Source organism: Arvicanthis niloticus, chromosome 18, assembly GCF_011762505.2.
Source record: "Arvicanthis niloticus isolate mArvNil1 chromosome 18, mArvNil1.pat.X, whole genome shotgun sequence".
NCBI classification, from domain to species: domain Eukaryota; kingdom Metazoa; phylum Chordata; class Mammalia; order Rodentia; family Muridae; genus Arvicanthis; species Arvicanthis niloticus.
This window is the reverse complement of record NC_047675.1, coordinates 49,594,316-49,612,879: the sequence shown is the minus strand read 5'-3', so window position 1 is coordinate 49,612,879 and position 18,564 is coordinate 49,594,316. Positions and strand designations below refer to the sequence as shown.

At 46.1% G+C, this 18,564-nt stretch overlaps 1 protein-coding gene across 1 annotated transcript in view; it reads left to right on the top strand.

The window, feature by feature from the left end:
• The window catches only part of Nup133 (nucleoporin 133), a 48,021-nt gene extending 29,888 nt beyond the window's left edge, over positions 1-18,133 (top strand). The window contains exons 16-26 of the mRNA XM_034523049.2: positions 1,518-1,640; positions 2,474-2,573; positions 3,216-3,467; positions 3,895-4,028; positions 6,086-6,244; positions 7,800-7,935; positions 10,136-10,254; positions 11,783-11,863; positions 13,531-13,595; positions 15,195-15,283; positions 17,911-18,133. Of these exons, the coding sequence (XP_034378940.1) occupies positions 1,518-1,640; positions 2,474-2,573; positions 3,216-3,467; positions 3,895-4,028; positions 6,086-6,244; positions 7,800-7,935; positions 10,136-10,254; positions 11,783-11,863; positions 13,531-13,595; positions 15,195-15,283; positions 17,911-18,047 (1,395 nt within the window). The 3' untranslated portion in view covers positions 18,048-18,133. The remainder of the gene's footprint in view (positions 1-1,517; positions 1,641-2,473; positions 2,574-3,215; positions 3,468-3,894; positions 4,029-6,085; positions 6,245-7,799; positions 7,936-10,135; positions 10,255-11,782; positions 11,864-13,530; positions 13,596-15,194; positions 15,284-17,910) is intronic.
• Positions 18,134-18,564: the final 431 nt, after the last annotated feature.

The following is an 18,564-nucleotide window of genomic DNA, read 5'->3' as shown; positions in this document are numbered from 1 at the left end:
CCAAGACCTGCCCCGACCCACGGGGCAGTGAACTGGGATCCAGGGGACCTGGAAGAGAGAACTGGAGAACAGAGGAACGCAAAGGGCCATGGCTTGTCGATATTCTGATCAAACCATAATTTTTATTTTTTCACACAGGGGCCATATGCACATAGAGGCAGGATGTGGAGAAGAGGATGATGCAGGAGCGTAGGATGGTGTTCAGGGGGAGTACAGATATCTTCCGGGACAGGGTATCGGCTGGGTGAAGGTTCAGGGAACAGGACACTATGGCTCTATGATTCACACGTTTCTTATCTAAGCTGTTACTTCCCACCAAGGCTACCCATCCACAAGGTCTATGACTATCCACAAGACCTATGACTACTTGTTCCTATCCAGGCTGATAAATTTCCACCAAAGCTGCCTGTTAACAATATCTTAGAGCTATCTGTTTCAGTGTTTTTTCCCCAGAGACCAAGACTTTGTGTTAGCAGGCATGTATGTCAGGCCTATGGCTGATTTTAGGCCTCCAGTGTATAAGCAGGGCTGCCCCTGACAAAGACCAAGCTTCTATGCAGCCCAGTGACCACCCCTCCCCTCCCCCTTCTTTCTGAAGTGGTACTTTATCCTGTCTGCTTGCACAGAGCAGCGGCACGTTCCTGAAGGGTAATGATAATGTTAAGGGATGATTGCTCAGCCCAGCATAGAGGCACACACTTGATATGGCAGCCTTGTAAACAGAAGGGCAGGAGGCCTGGTTGGAAGAGCATCCCAGCTTGACATTGACTTGCTTTGGGAAGAGCCCAGGTCTATTCAAGGCTTCATAAAAGTGGTGCTAACCACTCGGGTGGGCTGAGTGGCACAGCACAGCATCTGTGTGTGCACCACTGGAGACTGGTGGGAGCATGGAGCCTTCACTGGCTTTTGTTAGACAATCGTCCTTGATGTCTGCTGGGAACTTGCGTCAGATTCCCTACCCCACATACCTTCCCCAAATCTAAAAGGCCTGTGTATAAAATGACGTAAGAGCTACACCATCCGCTAGTGTGCCACAGATCACCTCTAGTGTGCCACAATCACCTCTAGTGTGTCACAGATCACCTCTAGTGTGCCACAGATCACCTCTAGTGTGCCACAGATCACCTCTAGTGTGCCACAGATCACCTCTAGTGTGCCACAGATCACCTCTAGTGTGCCAAAATCACCTCTAGTGTGTCACAGATCACCTCTAGTGTGCCACAGATCACCTCTAGTGTGCCACAGATCACCTCTAGTGTGCCGCAGATCACCTCTAGTGTGTCACAGATCACCTCTAGTGTGCCACAGATCACCTCTAGTGTGCCACAGATCACCTCTCGGTTCCATCTAGTAACTAAAGTGACAGTGACTGTGACAAGTCGGGAACCTGACTTTCTTTACATTAACTTTCATCGTTACGTTAATATATTAGCTTCCATTAAAGATGGAAAGATGCAGCTTACCAAGTAGGGCCTTTATCCCTAAGAGCCTAACGCTGTGACCTTGTCTGCCCTCAGGTGTCCCAAGTGGACACTATCTGCGAGTGTCTCCTGGAGCATGAGGAACAAGTCCTGCGCAATGTTGCTTTGATCTCTCAGGAATGGGCAGATGTGGCGGTCAATGTCAACATGGTCCTCAAGGTACTTACTGTATATGACAGCAGTGTCCGCAAACCCCGTTCAGGATGGGGACAAGAAAGTGGTTTTCTTAACCCTGCTCTGTGTTGCCTGAGGTAGCAAGATTGCAGCTGTTTGTTAAATTCAAAAAAGCTAGAACGGCCTATGTTTTTATGTGAACTAACACATTTTTTTTAGTATTTTTTTGTGCATACTAATGGGTTTCTATAATTTTGACTTTGTGTTTGGTAAAGTATTCTTTGAAGGTTTTTCTTTAACATCATGTCCATTTATTTCTCTGGCCTTGAACTCAGTCCAGCCTCTGCGTTTCCAGTTAGCTGGGACATGCACATGCTACTACATCACTGCATTTCAATTGCTCAAAGTTTATTACTTAGATTATTACCTAAGGGGTTTTATTCCATTTTTCCTATTAGACTTTATGGTGATTTTTTTTTTTTTAAAGATTTATTTACTTTTTATGAATGTGAGTACATTGTCACTCACTGTCTTCAGACACACCAGAAGAGGGCATCGGATCCCTTTACAGATGGTTGTGAGTCACCATGTGGGTGCTGGGAATTGAACTCAGGACCTCTGGAAGAGCAGTCAGTGCTCTCAACCCTATAGTGCTATTTTTTTCTGTTTTGGTTACTTTAGTTTTCCGAAATGAAGTTAAATTATGGAGTAAAACACAATTTTGAAAGCTGAAAGAGCCCCAGGTGCTGAATGTCTTCTTACTTGTCGGCTGGTGGTACAGGCCTTCCCTAAGCACAGCAGCCCACAGACAGACGGTGACTGAATTGTACTAACGGCTTGCTGCTTCCCAGGTGTAACAGTGTGTTTCATGTTCCCAGGACATGCTACAAGCTGCCACTCATTACCGCCTAAACAAGAGCTCTATGTACAGTCGGGAAGAGCCACTAGGGAAGGAGCCAGAGTATGTGCCGTGGACAGGTACTGTCGTCTGCCATGCTAGTGCTGTATCAGACCTTAGGCTTGTGAGTGAGATGAGGAGCAGTTTAACAGACAGCTCTAGACTCGAAGGCTCGCTTGGTGGGGGGGTTGGTTGGTTTCTTTGTTTTGGTTTTGTTTTCAAGACAGGATTTCTCTGTGTAGCCCTGGCTGTCCTGGAACTCACTCTGTAGACCAGGCTGACCTGGAACTCAGAAATCCGCCTGCCTCTGCCTCCCAAGTGCTGGGATTAAATGTGTGGTCCGCCACTGCTCAGCTTGGCTGTATTTGTTGATTCCATCTTGCTGTTTCTTTATGACTGGATTTATAATGCACCCGCCAGACTTTAGCAGCGAGGCCTCCACAGAAGCAGGTGGTGGCTTTGGAGGACTAGGCTCTACTTCATGTTCGTATCAGAGTAAGTGGAATAGCACTGGAGGAGCTGAGACGGAAACAGGATCACATGGACCTGGGTTAAGGAAATCTCCACTGAGAGAAAGATGGGGTTCACAGGGCACAAGCAGGGATCACCTGAACACTGCTCTGTTTTCCTAGAGCAGTGAAGAGAGATGGTTTTCAGGTCGTTGGTCTTTTCCCTTACCACCATGGAGCCCTATTCTTAGGAACTTACTTTGGACTTTACAGCCACAAGTGGTCCATCTGGGATCCGCACAGCAATCGTGCGCCAGCATGGGATCATCCTGAAGACAGTATACCCTCAGGCTGATAGCAATCTCCGGAGCATCGTGATGGAGCAGCTTGTGGCGCTGATTGACTGCTTCCTGGATAGTTACGTTTCTCAGCTGAAATCTCTAGAGAAATCCAGTGACCAAGAAAGATACAGCAGTCTGGAGGTGGAATACCTGCAGAAAAGATCGGAGCTCCTCTCTCCCCTTCGTGAGTGTCTGAGAGTCAGAAATGGCTGTGGGCTGTGTATACGCCAGGTGTAGGCTGGAGAGCTCACACAGTGCAATAGGTGCAGTTAATCCACCTGTGACCAACAAAGAACTTAGGCCTTCATATGAACAACCGGTTTTAGAACAGAGCCTGATGGTTGTTGGTGAAGGGCACAGGCGCACAGTGTGGGCACAGGCGCAGTGTGGGCACAGGCGCAGTGTGGGCACAGGCGCATGAGTAGCTGTTGAGCAGATAGCAGTTTCCTTTTATAGCTAGATTAGGAAAGTTTGTTCTTCTAGTGAGTATGATGGGGTCTCCTCTGGGGAGCCAGCAGTGGATTCAGGGCTGCGTTTGCCTCTTAGGGAAGCTCAGGTGGATCAGTAATGGGCAGAGTTTGTATTGGTTGCGTCTTCTCTTTCTCCTGCAGTCACACTAGGCCAGTACCCATGGGCAGCTTCTCTGGCAGAGAAGTACTGTGACTTTGATATCCTGGTTCAGATGTGTGAACAGACAGACAACCAGGCCCGACTCCAGCGCTACATGACCCAGTTTGCTGACCAGGTAGCCACGCTGGTGTGTATGGGAGTGGGGCTGGGGATTGCTGTGATACATTACCAAGGCAACTTAGAGAAGAGTCTGAGTTTACATTTCCAGAGGCTTATAGTCTGCATGGTGGAGCAGTGCATGGCTCACAGAAATGCGGTGAGCCTTTACATTCTCAAACCATCCTGTGTTATGAAAAACATTTTTTAAAATCCTGATGCGGGGTTACTTCCTGCCTTAGACCACAAGTTGCCCAGCTATTGTACTGCATAAGGCATAATTAAAAACGTAAAGGCTTGCGGTTATCTTTCATCCAGTAACATAAATAGTCTAAGGCGGGAAGAAACCCCATGCCAGAATTTTTTAAAATTTTTTACAACAATCCCCAGTGACATACTTTTTCACCAAGCCACACCTCCTACCTACTCAAACAGTGCTACTGGCTGAGGGCCAAATGTCCAAACCTGTAGGGGACATCTCATCAAACCACCACATAAACACTGAGAGGCTCACTAGCCTTTGGAAAATGTTAAGCTGTCACTTTGGGGATTTGCTTTTGTTTTTAAAACATGGTCTGCGTCTCCCAAGTGCTAGAGTTACAGGCACAAGGCTTGGTTATTCTCTCCTTAAAGTGTAACAAGACCTCTGAAGTGCAGGGAGACTTAGAGCATCCTCACAGGTGGAGAGAGCTCAGACAGGCTCCTGCTGTCAGCAGTTTTGATGCCAGCTTTCTGTTTTTAGACAGAGTTTTGATGCCTGATGCTGCCAGGGTGATTCTGATTGTCCCTTATATAGCTACTTTGTCCCATGAGTTTACCTTATAAAAGCCTTTCCCCTCTACTGTTAAAGGAATTTTGTATAAAATTCAGAACACCACTAAAGAGCTATTGGTTATAAGTAGCTGGCAGTGGCTTCAGGAAGAAAACAGGTTTTGTTTTCCAAATAAGGTCTCCTGTCTGGCCTGGAACTCCTTTTGTACACTAAGCCTTGAACTCAACCAAGATCCACCGGTCCTTCCTGTTGAAGTGCTGGGATTTTAAAACCCCATGCCTAGCTGAAAACAGGTGGATTTTTTTGTTTCTCTCTGTAGTCCTAGAGATCCATCCAACTCTACCTCCTGAGTGCTGCGATTAAAGGTGTGCACCACCTGCCTGGCTGAAACCAGGTATTAATGCAACTGAGTTCTGGCGGTGTGTGGTGTGCTCATGAGGACAGGACCATTGTCAGTCCTGCAGTCATCAGCACTGAGGCCGGTGCTTTGCTTTTCTCTTTAGTTGTTTTCCTTGATGTCTGTGAGAGTTGTGCCTGCCCGTGTGTATATGTATGTGCAGCATATGCACTCCCACTGCCTGTGAAGGTCAGAAAACGGCCTAGATCCCAGGAACTGTAGCTTCTGCTGGTTGTGAGCCATCATGTAAGTCCTCTCTGCAGCCCTCACACCAGTGCCTCTTAGTAGGTTTGTCAAGACATGGCTGGAGTCAGGGGTAGGAATGCACTGTCCATGTGGGGTAGACGCTAACCATATGAAACATATGTTTTGTTTTGTTTTGCTTTGCTTTTTAATTAAATGTATATGGATGTTTTGCCTGCATGTGTCTAGACACCACATGCATGCTTGGAAGAAGCCAGAAGAAGGTGCTGGATCACCAGGAACTGGATTAAATATAGTTGTGAGCCTGGAAATTGAACTTGGGTCCTCTGTAAAGGCAGCCATTGATTTAACTGCTGACCAGTCTCTGCAGCCCCAACACTTGTATTTTGTCAATACGGAATTACTTGCTATAAGAGTCTGTTTGGGGAACTGCAAAGTGGCTTAGCACCTGATGACCTGAGTTAGATCCTAGAGCCTACATGGTAGAAAGAGAACCAATTCCCAAGTTGTCCTCTGACCTCCATGCATACTTTGGTACTTGTGGATACACACACACACACGCGCACGCGCACACACACACACACACACACAAGTGGTAAAAGTTGGAAGGTTTCTGTTTGGAGGTTTCGAAAGGGACTTAGTATTTTATATTTTTAAAGCTGTTTTACTAACTCTTGATACATTCTTGGTCTATTCTTTGTAGAATTTTTCAGACTTTCTCTTTCGTTGGTACCTGGAGAAAGGAAAGAGGGGCAAATTGCTGTCTCAGCCCACTTCTCAGCATGGACAGTTGGCAAACTTTTTGCAAGCGCATGAGCATCTCAGCTGGTTACATGAAATTAATAGTCAAGAATTAGAAAAGGTAAGATGGTTTGGTTCTGAGAAACAGCTGGTTATGCAGTTTAAGTATTTTTAATTAATCTCAGTTTTAATATTTAAAGTATTGTTTATAGCCATACAGCTGATAAACAGTTAGTATCTAGACTGTTCTCATTGGAGACAAGGTCTCTCTTATGTAGCTAATCTGGAACTGTTGTAGACCACACTGGCCTCAAAGTCACAGAGGTCTGATTGTTTCTACCTGTGATACTGGGATTAAAGGCATACGCTACCACACCTGACTTCAAATTCTGTTACATCATCTTTGTGTGTGTGCACATGCATGTGCACTGGCAGGGGAGGCCCCAGAAGACAACTTCAAGTTAGTTCTCTTCACCCTAGGTTCAGGTGGTCCGTCTTGGTACCAAGCCTGTTTATCTAATGAGCCATCTCTGAAATGTAAGGTCTTATGGTATAGATACGTTAACTAGACTTCTTCATCTTTTCACATTGTATGTATATGTTTAAACTTTATCTTGCATTCTGTGAATATATATAGTTAAGATATATCAATTTACAATAGACTTTTTTTTAATTTAATTTAAAACATGCTATTAATGGATTGTCCACACATACACTTTCTGTTGCAGTGATAAACACTGACCAAGAACAGCTTAGGGAAGAAAAGGTTTGTTTGGCTTACACATCCTAATCACAGTGATCACTGAACGAAGTCGGGCAGGAACCATGGAGGCAGCTGCTCGCTCACTTGTCTTCAGGCTCACATTCAGTACCTTTTTATATTAGCCCAGACCCATCTGCCCAGGACAGCACCACCCAGGGTGGCCCTCCTACCTCAGTTAGCAGAGACAGTATCCAAACACACAGGCCCACAGGCCAGTCTGCGAGACAGGCGATCACTCGATTGAGATTCCGTTCTCCCAGATATGTCTAGGTTTGTGTCCAATTGACAAAAACTCACCAGCATGCCTCCTGTTCTCTCTCATCACTGGAATAATATTATTCTAATATTTTATTAATTTTATAAAATCTTTAGTTTTTCTTGCTAATGACTTCTAATGAAAGTTCAAATCATGGGATCTGTGGAGATGACTCAGTCAAGTGCTTGCTGTATAAACAGAAGGATGGATATGAATTAGGACCCTGAGAACCCTTGTAAAAAGCCAGACCTACAGCGCACACATGATTTCAGTACTGAAAAGGCAGAGATAGGCGGACCCTGGAGCTCACTGGGCAGCCAGCCTGAGTCCATGAGCTCCACGTTCAGTGAGAGGTCCTGTCTCACAAAAGAAGCTGAAGAGTGACCAATAAAGACACTGAACACCTCTGACCTGCATGCACACAACAAGAGCACATACACAAAACTCAAATTGGGAGAAAAGCAGTGCATATTAAAATGTGCTCGTGACAGGGTGCTAAGTGAGCACACAGTTGGAATGGAGCGCCTGTCTTCTAAGTCTCTCCGTGCCTGCTGTGTCGGCTTGAGCTCTCACTGTGGTTGCTACTGCTTTGACACTGATCCCAGCTCTGTTCCCTGCTCACCAACATGTCTTCCTTTCTTGTTTTGTTTATTGTAGGCTCATACAACACTGCTAGGTTTGGCAAATATGGAAACTCGTTACTTTGCAAAGAAAAAAACCCTTCTTGGCTTGAGCAAACTGGCAGCGTTGGCTTCAGACCTTTCAGAGGACACGCTACACGAGAAGATCGAAGGTAAGGGGTCCCAGTGAGGAGGCACCGAGTCAGTTGCGCTGTGTCTGCCTGCAGTCACTCCGCTTCAGTAGGGCGGCTGCCTGTCTACTGACTGCACGTGCTTTACAGTCGGTCATGGACTTGAAGTCGTTAATCCATCATTCTGCTGAGTAGGGGGGAATAAGAGGATGCCTGGGCTTGCTGGCCAGCCGGTCTAGCCACGTGAGCGAGCTCTGCTTTGTTGTTGGTTTTTTGTTTGTTTTGTTTTTTTTTTAGGGGTTTTTTGTTGTTTTGTTTTTGTTTTGTTTTTTAAAGAAACCCTGTCTAAAAAAAACAAGGTGGAGAGCAATCGAAGAAGACATCCCTTGGCAGCCTCTGGCTTCTGTACACACAGGAAGCTAAGCCACTGAGCTGAGAGGTTGAGGAAGAGATAATTCTCTGTGTTTACCTCAGTACACACGCCTCTCAGCTAAGACACGCCCATGTTCCATACTTTTGAAGTGCTGTGACATGGTCATGTCATCAGCCCACAACGTCCCCTTAGCCGGTGCTTAGTCTGCCCCTGCCTCTCATCACAAGGGAGCAGGATACCCACACAGGCCAGCCTGCTACACAGGCCAGCCTGCACTCTTCAGCTGTTAGTACTGTGAAGACAGAAGGGTCAGCCCTCAACCAAACCACTGGGAGGAGGATTCGGGGAACAACTAGAAACTTGAACTTTTTTCCCTTGAAATAGGGTCTCACTATGAAGCCCAGGCTGGCATTGAACTTATGGCCCTCCCATATCAGCCCCCTGAATGCTGTGAATGAGCAGATTTAATATTAGATGATACTGCAATAAGCTTGTTAATCTCTGAAGGCTGGATAATGCTCTTTGTGCCTAGATGTCCTTCTTTTTCTTGTTTTTTGTTTTATTTTTTTAAGATTTATTTATTTTATGTATATGAGCACACTGTCACTGTCTTCAGACTCACCAGAAGAGGGCATCAGATTCCATTACAGTTGGCTGTGAGCCACCATGTGGTTGCTGGGAATTGAACTCAGGACCTCTGGAAGAGCAGTCAGTGCTCCTAACTGCTGAGCCGTCTCTTCAGCCCTTGATTTTTGTTTTTTGGGTTTTTGTTGTTGTTGTTGTTTTGTTTTGAGACAAGGTTTTTCTGTGTAGTCCTGGCTGTCCTGGAATTCACTGTAGACGGGGCTGGCCTTGAACTCGGAGATCTTCCTGCTTCTGCCTCCCTGGTTCTGGAATTAAACTATGTCTCTATTCTTAGGAATACCTCCTGAAAGTACTTAGAATTTAAATGTCATGAAGCCTGCAGCCTCCCTATGATAGGAAAGAGGGAGCGAAAAATGGGGGCGGAAAGCCAGGCTTGGTGGTCTGTGCCTGTGATCCCTGTACCTGGGAGGCTAAAGCAGAAGAACTGAAGTTTTAAGGCCAATCCTGGCCACATAGGAAACTGAAGGCCAGCCTGGGCTATGTGAGATCCTGTCTCCAAAAGACAAAATTATTATTATTTTTTTTTTTTTTTTTTTTTGGAAAGAACTAGAGTTGGTCACTCCTGTAATCACACTAGGAGGTAGAAGCTGGCAAATCTTGGTCTCAAATATTAAATAAGCTTTAGTTCTATGAGTAATTTCTATGAAAAAATGTGAATTGTGGGGAAGGGGTGGGGGTCGATTGGGGGTTTTCCCCTGCTGAGGGAACTGCTGTGATCTGGTTGTCTGGCTCACTTGGATGGCAAACAGCTGCTGTAGGTGAGCATGCTGTGTTCTGGCCTGTCTGTTGTGACTGCTGTGCATCTGAGCAGAAAACCCGGAAGTGCAGAGGGCTGGGACCCGACCCGTCCAGTGGGGTGTTGTTACCTGTTAATGCTAGGGTGCATGCTTACCTTCGGCTTGGTTTTCTTTCTGATATGCCATGGTTTCTGGATAATACCGCCATGCTCTTTCACTGAGCTGCCCTGAAGTGGGGCCTGTAGCTGGGGCGCTCACCTTCTGAAGTAGCTTTCTCTCTTGGCAGCTACTTTCTGCTGCTGTGGTCTTGGATCAAACAGTAAGTCTGTTGTCAGCAATGAAGAATGCGCAGTTAAAGGCGTTACACCTAGAGACTGTGGGGCAGCTGTGACTGACTGCCTTTAGAGCGGTTTAGAGCTGGTTGGCTTTAATTTGCATTTCAATGACAATGGCAGAAGTGAGACCCTTTTGTGTTTTTGATCACCAGCCATGGCTGAGCAAGAGCGCTTCCTGCTACACCAGGAGACCCTGCCAGAGCAGCTGCTGACCGAGAGACAGCTGAGTCTCAGTGCAATGCCCGTGTTGACCGCACCACAGCTAATCAGTGTAAGTGTCACAGATGTCACAGTCGTGTCCTGTGTCCTCACGCAGGACAAGCTTGCATTTGCTAGGCCATACTCCATACTCAGGAGCTCCCAGTAGGGTCTTTTCCCTTCTCTCACCTGCCAGAGACCTTTCCCCTAGAAAAGCTGTTAGGAGCAGAAAGAATTAGCAGGATGCAGCTCCCAGACCTCCCAGTGCACCCTCCTTCAGAGGCCTTGTAGGAGTCACAGTAAGGTGCTTTCTCAGAGTAGGAGTACATGCTGTGAAGTGACTATTCCTAGGTGTTACTCTGCTCGAGAAGCTCTGAAGCACAGACTTAAGTACTGCACTGTTTCCTGGCAACAGTGATCCAGGCAAGGGCAGAGCATCTAGGATGCTTCAGATGAGCGGCTGGTGCCCGTGCACTCTGCCTCCTCCTCCTCTTCCCATTTCTCCCCAAGTCTGCTTTTATTGCAGTTAAAGGAGAACAAACAGTCCAAGACCTTGAGTGTAGGGGCCCTGGTTAGCAACAGCTTGTGAATGGTCGCTTTCCTGAGAGGGCGTTTAATTGAGAGATCTAGGATGTAGGCTGTACGGCAGTTAATTCAGGGAAAGTGTGAGGCTAGGCTTGCTCAGACACACCATCCACTTAAACTCTCCAGTTTCAACGGTGGAGGCAAAGGGGTTTTGCAAAACATTACAGATTCAAGGCTGTGTTGTAGTGAAAACTATGAAATTGTTGAAGAATTATATACAGCTTTTTAAAATGAAATTTGTCTTATGACATATAATGCTAGCAGAAGTAGATAGGAAAAACTCATTGGTAATTTTAATCAAAAATTTTTGTTTGTTTGTTTTGTTTTGCCTTTTTCAAGTCAGGGTTTCTCTATGTAGGCCTGGCTATCCTAGAACTCACTTTATAGACCAGGCTGGCCTCTAACTTGAAGACCCTCCTGCCTCTGCCTCCTGAGTGCTGAGATTAAAGATGTACCACCACCAATATTTTTTTTAAAAAAAGTTTTTGATTAAAAGATGGCAGGATTTTGCGTACCGTGTATAGTCATCTGTAACTCACAGAGACGAGATCACACAGGTGTGACTCTTTGTTGACTTCTGAGCGTCAAACACTAGAACCCAGGGCCTCATATGTTAGACCAGGCACTCAGCAAAAACCAGCTGTGTGCTAGGCTGTAGTGGTTAAAGGCATTTGAAAGAGTAGCATTCCAAAAGCCAGACACTGAGTGGTCCTGTGAGCTCAAGGCAGGAAATTATGCCAAAACTCATACATGAAAGCCTGCCGGAAAGCTTGTGCTATATGCTTATCTAAGAATGTCAAATTTTTGGCATTTTTAAAAAATGTATGTATATCACATTATACAAATTAACTTTTGGCTTAGAATATCCATTATTAGACAGTTTTCTATAGACAGAATATAGCTCTCGAATGTGAGGTTGTTCTTGGCTACAGAAATACATGCAGATTATGTGAAAGAAAATGATGAGTTATTTTCTCCTTAAAATGTTGTGGTAATCTGCCTTGGACTTGTTTCAGCTGTACATCTGCGAAGAAAACAGAAGAGCCAACGAGTATGATTTCAAGAAAGCCTTGGACTTACTGGAGTACATCGATGAGGTAGGAAGTCACTCCGCTGGGCAGAGCGCACACCTTTAATCTCAGCACTCTAGCTGGATCTCTGAGTTCAAGGCCAGCCTGGTCTGCAGAGTGAGTTCCAGGACAGGCAGAGCTACATAGTAGCACCCTGTCTTGAAAAAAGAAAGAAGTTAAAAGAGAGAGAAAACACTGTCTCAGGCATCTGCATAGGTATAAAAAGATGTCCTCAAGAAAAAATTCAATTTTGGTTAAGAGCCTACAGTGACTAAGAAGGCGGACATCCATCCAGGCTGTCACAGGAGCTGATAGCAAACACCACATTTCCAGTTGGCTTTTTCTGTACAAGTGGAAAAAAATTGGGGATGGGTTATTCATGTGTTTGCGTGTGGAGGGCAGCTTGCCAGAGCGCTCTCCTCCCTACCAGGTGGGTTCCCAGGAGCAGATTCAGGTCATTTGGCTTTGTAGCAAGTACCCTTACCTGCTGAGCACTGGTCTCCAAAACAAACTTTAATGGAACTTTTCAAAGTCTTAAAGTATTCTTTAGTAGCTACTTAATGGACGCTATCTTTCATCTTTCGAAGGTCAGAAGCAAATGCGTAGGCTCCGGGCTGTTTCTCGGCTGTGTAATGAAAATGTTTGCCGGCATGCATTTAAGTATACCATGTGTGTGCCATGCCTGCAGAGTCCAGAAGAGGATGCCAGATTCCCTGAAACTGAATCTGCACACAGCTGTGACCTTATTGTGGGTGCTAGAAGCCAAATCCCATTCTTCTGTAGGAGCAGAAAGTGCTGCTGATTGCTCTCATCCCTCCAGCCCGTTTGCGGATTTGGACTTTTTTGGTTTTTTGAGATAGGGTATTAGTATGATAGAAACCCTCTTACTTAGTCTCTCACCTCCCAACTGCTGAGCTCACAGGTATGTGCCGCCATGCCTGGCTGCATACCATTTTGTTTTTTATCCTATGTGCATTCATGTCTGTATATGCATGGGTACATCTGTGCACCTGGTTATGGAGGCCAGAGGGCCACCATGAGTGTCGTCCTCAGGAACACCATCCACACACATCCTCTGGGACAGGTCATTGTTGCCTGGAGCTCCTCAGTTGCCTGGCTGGCCAGTGAGACCCACAGATCCCCCTTTCTCCCTCCCTATCAGGGATTACAGATGTGCCTCCTCACCCCAGGGCCAGATCCTCATGTGCTCGGCAACACTGTTCTCGCTGGGATTTCCCTGCCTGGCCCTTTATCATCCTAACCTCTGAGAGTTCCTGATGAACTCAGCGGTCTGAGACCAGCACAGATGTCAGCAGAACACACACTGCAGAGAAATCATAAAGCGGGCTGGACAGTTAGAGCAGAGAACACGTGCTGCTTCTGCAGAGAGCCCAGGTGTGTTTCTCACAGCCGAGTGGCAGCTCACCCAACTGGAACTCCAGTTTCAGGAGATCCTGTGCCCTCCTGGCCTCCTTGGGCATCATGCACACATACAGTGCATTTATGTACATAAAAACAAAATAATGCATACACACAATAAATTTTATAAATAGTGTGGTTATGAATTAATGTAGAACAACAGATTCTATGTTAGAAGTTAATAATTGTTAATTAGGGACCAGTATAATTAAATTTTTAATGCATACCTTCTTTTTAAAGCCAAGCTCTAATTGGGTTGTTGTTTTGCTGTGAAGGAAGAAGACGTGAGCATCGATGACCTGAAGCTGGAGATTCTGTGCAGAGCCCTGCAGAGAGACGAGTAAGGACCTGCTCCCACTGAGCTGTACCACGGCACACAGACGGCTTTGTGCCGCTGGGTATCTCAGCTTTGAGCATAACACACTTGGGTTTACTGTTTGTTGATTCTATGTGAGTTTCACACCATACACTCCAGTCCTGCTCATTCCCCCATCCCCTCATATCCTCCCTGTGCCCTTGCAACACCCCCAAAATAAAAATAGAAAACACGCAAACAACAGTTACAGAGCATAGAGAGCATCCCATCCTGGAAGCTGTAGTGTGTCACAGTGTGCCCCGCAGTGTGTCCCGCAGTGTGTCCCTTTCTCCACACATCTTCACTTGCTGTGTTCATTGCAGTGAATCATTGATGTGGTTCCAGATCTCTGGCTTTTGTGACATTGTCCATATTGGATCCTTACTGGGCCTCTTCCTGGTTCTCCTGTTGTTGTTCTGTGTCATGGAGATCCTGCAGCTTTGCATCAGCAGCCTGGCCCTTACACACATCTCAACCATCGAAGATTATATAGATGTTGGGGTGGCCAGTCAGAGCCGGATCTGGGCCTGGGTGGTAGCTGGTCAGCGTACCACCAGGGCAAGCTTTTCCACACTGCTTCAGCTAGGCCACCCAGTACTACCGTCAGCCAGAGGCAAGGTCAGCTGTCATGTCCTCAGGCTGGCTCACCTCCTCCAGAGCCAACTCTACTCTGCTGTCCAGTCAAGGAGGAAACCACTCTGAAGTGTTGCAGCCTGGGAGGGGCTGGGCTGGCTCTCCCTCTACTATGCTGCTCACACAGAGGGCTCTCCTGAGTGAGGAGTGGGGCCAGCTCTTCCGCTCTCGGAAATACACTATGATTTTGATGAGAACTCCCTGTCCTAATTTAAAATTTCTAACCACTGTCTGTGGGTGTGGTGGAGGTCAGAGAATAACTTTATAACAGTTCTCTCCTTCCACTACCTTTACCTGGTATCAAACTTGGGACATCAGACCTGCATGGCAAACATGTTTGCACACTAAGCCATCTTGCCAGCCCTGGTCCTAGCTTCTAGTCTGAGTTTTAGATTGGCTATGGCTTGTCCATGGAGCACCAGAAAGCAGTGATGGTACGTTCATGTGCCACTGGGAAGAAAGCCACTCTTGCTAACTGTGATGTAGTGCACACATAGTCAGGAAAGACAGAAATTGCTGAGAACTATTTATACTGCTGTGCTTGGGAAGCCAGCATTTTAGGATGCTGACTAGATGTGTTACTTGAAAGATGCCTCACAACAGGTATAATGATAACACGCCTGTGGTTCCAGTAGCACCTGAGACGTGCAGCTTGAGGATAAAGAGTTTGGGGCTAGCCTGCACTACATAGCAAAATGTTATGTTCAAAAAAAACCAAAGTTTTTAAAGCCTCTGTGGTAGTAGCATTGATGGCATCTGCTGCCAGTGTAGCCCAGGCCAACACAGCTCTAGATAGATCTCACATTTAAAGTCCATTACGTTGATAACTTTGAGCAGCGTCACTTGATCCCGTCATCCCATGGCCATCAGGAAAAGGGCACAGTATTGAACAAAAACCATGTGTCTCAGCTGCCATGATGATTCTGCTTCCCTCCTCATTTCCTTTTTCAGCTGGTCTGGTTCAGATGGCAAAGACGATCCAATTGAAGTGTCCAAAGACAGTGTGTTTGTGAAGATTTTGCAGAAACTTATAAAAGATGGTAAGTGGTTTATTAACTACTAGAGATTAAATGTTGCAGCTGGGCTTGGTGGAACAAACTTTTAATCCCAGCACTCAGGAGGCAGAAGCAGACAAATCTCTGGATTTGAGGCTAGCCTGGTCTACAAAGTGACTTCCGGAACAACTAAAGCTGTAACACAGAAAATGCTGCTAGTTGATTTTGGATATCATGGGAATTGTGTGTTGCCAACATGCTCTGTGCCAGGGGGTCACATGGATCGGGATTGTGTGCGGGGATAAGCCTTGTTCTCAGGGAAGCTGCTTTTCTGCTCTTGGCACTGGGGACCCAGGGTTAACAAGGTTCAGGTGAAGTTCTCCACCCCATGACACAGACTTTGGTTGTAACAGCAAAAGCCTGTGACTGAAGTAACTGTCTGCTGACTCCTGCAAAGACTGCAAATGTGACATGAGAGAGAGACTTTTTGGTGTGTCCCTTCCTGAGCTCTCAAGCGTAAATGACAAGAGGCTGGAGAACTGGCTCGGCAGTTAACAGTGCTCCCTGCTCTTCAGAGGACAGCCTTCAGTTCCCAGGCCCCACGCCAGGCAGCTCACAACTGCCTGCGCCTCCAGCTCCTTAGTAAGCAGCGCCTACTCTGGCCTCCAGAGTCACTGGAACACACACAACATGGAAACAGCAAGGGCGGCTGGGCCATTCAGCAAGTAGACAGCAGACCTGAGGACCTGTTCAATCCCCATATGGTGGAAGGAAACAACCAACTCCCAGAGTTGTCCTCTGACCTTCACACACACACTAAGAGGACGTGGAATAGGGCTGGTGAGCTGGTTCTTCAGTTAGGAGCTCTTCTGTCCTATATCTGACCCCTACAAAGTGACTTACTGCCGTCTGTAACTGCAGTCTCCGAATCCCAAGTCCTTGCCTTTGCAGACACCAGGCACATAGGTAGTGTGCATCCATACTTTCAGGCAGAACACTCATACATATAAAATAAATCTAAATAACTAAATAGATATATTTTAAAGAAAATATAATTTAAAAATTGGGGCTGGAGAGATGGCTGAGCAGCTAGGAGCACTTGCTGTTGTCCCCAAGAAGCTGGGTCTGACTCCCAGCAACCATACGGTGGCTCACAACCATCTGCACCTCCATTTCCAGAGGACAGAGCACCTGGCCTCTGAGAACACCGGGTACACAGGTGGTGCACACACACAGACTCGAAGGCAGAACTCATGCATAATGATATTAAAATGGGTAAAGACCTTTGAAATCTTTTTTAAAATGAAATTGCAATACTTACACGCATCCATTTTAAACATGAAGACTAAGATTCGATTTAGAAAAAAAGTTAAAAACTAGTATGCCTGTGTCTAGAGCATAAGAATCACATTTGCTTTGGGAAAGAGGAGTCTCAACAGACCTCTGCCTTTCTGTTGTGTACTGGGAGCTTAACACATGCAGAATGTCAGAAAAGCACAGAATACAGAACAGTCTACACAGAGGCAGGTGTGAGTCCCACAAAATTACTGAATCAACACACAGGGTGCCAGGTCCCAGCAGTGCCCAGACCGAGTGGCCTGTCTCTGGCAGGTCTTTATAGATACAGAGATGCTGTATTTGAAACATCCAGTGAGTGGATGGAGCCTGAGTGTAGCGACCCTGCAGAATAACTAAGAATGGCAGTCACACGACCCCCAATATTCGCTGTGCACCTGCTGCAAGGTGTATCATTAAATCTATGTAGAACATGCCTGCCCTACCTGGCACACAGGTGCTCAGTAGACCTTTTGGGGTTTGGTGATACTGAGTTATTCAACTTATAACAAATATAAAAAGATGGTGCTGGGTACATCAAGAATACTTTTACTTGACAAGTGCCTCCTCTCAGGGATATCATCTTTAAAACCAGAGTCAAGTCTAGCATGCTGCTACACACCTTAAATTCCAGCACTCGGGAGGTAGAGGCAGGTGGATCTCAGTGAGCACAAGTCCGACTAACCTGGACTACAAAGCAAGTCCAAGGCAGCCAGTTCTACACAGAGGAACCCTGCCTCAAAACAACAATGAAGAGAGCCTGATAGTAGTGTAACAAATGGTATGACCTTGCTCGTTGTAAGTCTGGTCCTGTTTTCTTTGTCAGATGAGGTCACATGCGGCTCGGTAGTCCCCTGGTACCTGACCTCAGTTGAAATGCTGGGGTGTGTGTGTGTGTGTGTGTGTGTGTGTGTGTGTGTGTGTGTGTTTCTGTGTGTGTGTGTGTGTTGCTATCTTTGGGACAAAGGCTGACTGTGTTGCCAGGCTGCTCTTGGGCTGTCAGGTTCAGGGGAGCTTTCTTCAGCATCCTGAGTGCTGGGAGCACAGGCGCCTGGTTAAGTTATAACTCCTTTGCAATACTGTGGCCAGCTTAGTGACAGTGATTCTGTTAAATTATCCCCCCCATGGGGCAACATAGAAATGACTACTAGTTGAAAACTTACACATTGAAGTAATGTCTTAAACTGTAGAAAAAAAAAAAAAAGAAAATTTCAAATTCTACTGAAAATTTCCTCTGGAGCAGCTGTTCTGACCAATATGAACCTGCAGGGCTCTGAATGGGGGAGGCCGCAGTGTGGGCGTGTGAAATCAGAAGTGACTGTGTCTCTTGTTTGCAGGCATCCAGCTCAGCGAATACTTGCCAGAGGTGAAGGACCTACTGCAAGCAGAGCAGCTGGGAAGCCTCAAGTCCAACTCTTACTTTGAGTTTGTTCTAAAAGCAAATTATGAGTATTATGTTCAAGGACAGATGTGACATTTGTAAAAATGGTTTTTCTAAAATTTGTATAAATGTTTGCTTATAAAAAAATATTGAAGCCAAAAAACTTAGGTCTTGATCAACTTGAAGTCTCTTATCTGTGGCAGCGGGTTTTCCATGCTCTGTGTGGGAGCTGTGATACAAAAGGAGGTGGGACCCTGATGTCCTTTTTCAGCTCTAAGGTATTCCTCCTCCTTTTCCACTTGAAGTCGGCCTTGCTTCTGTGGTGCTGCCCTTCGCCAGCCTCCGTTGGTCCAACCAGGCTGAGATGTCACTCTCCAGCACCGCCTCCGTGTGCACATTACTCCTGGCTTGGGGATTGTAAGGTTGAGCCAAGTTTGGAGACATATATCTATAATCCCAACACTAGACCCTGAGACAGGAAGATACTTGAGTTCAAAGCCAGTCTGGCCAGCATAGCAAGATCTTGTCTTTTTTTTTTTTTTTTTTTTTTTTTTTTAAGATTTATTTATTTTATGTGTATGAGTAGCTTGTCTTTAGACACTGTAGCTTG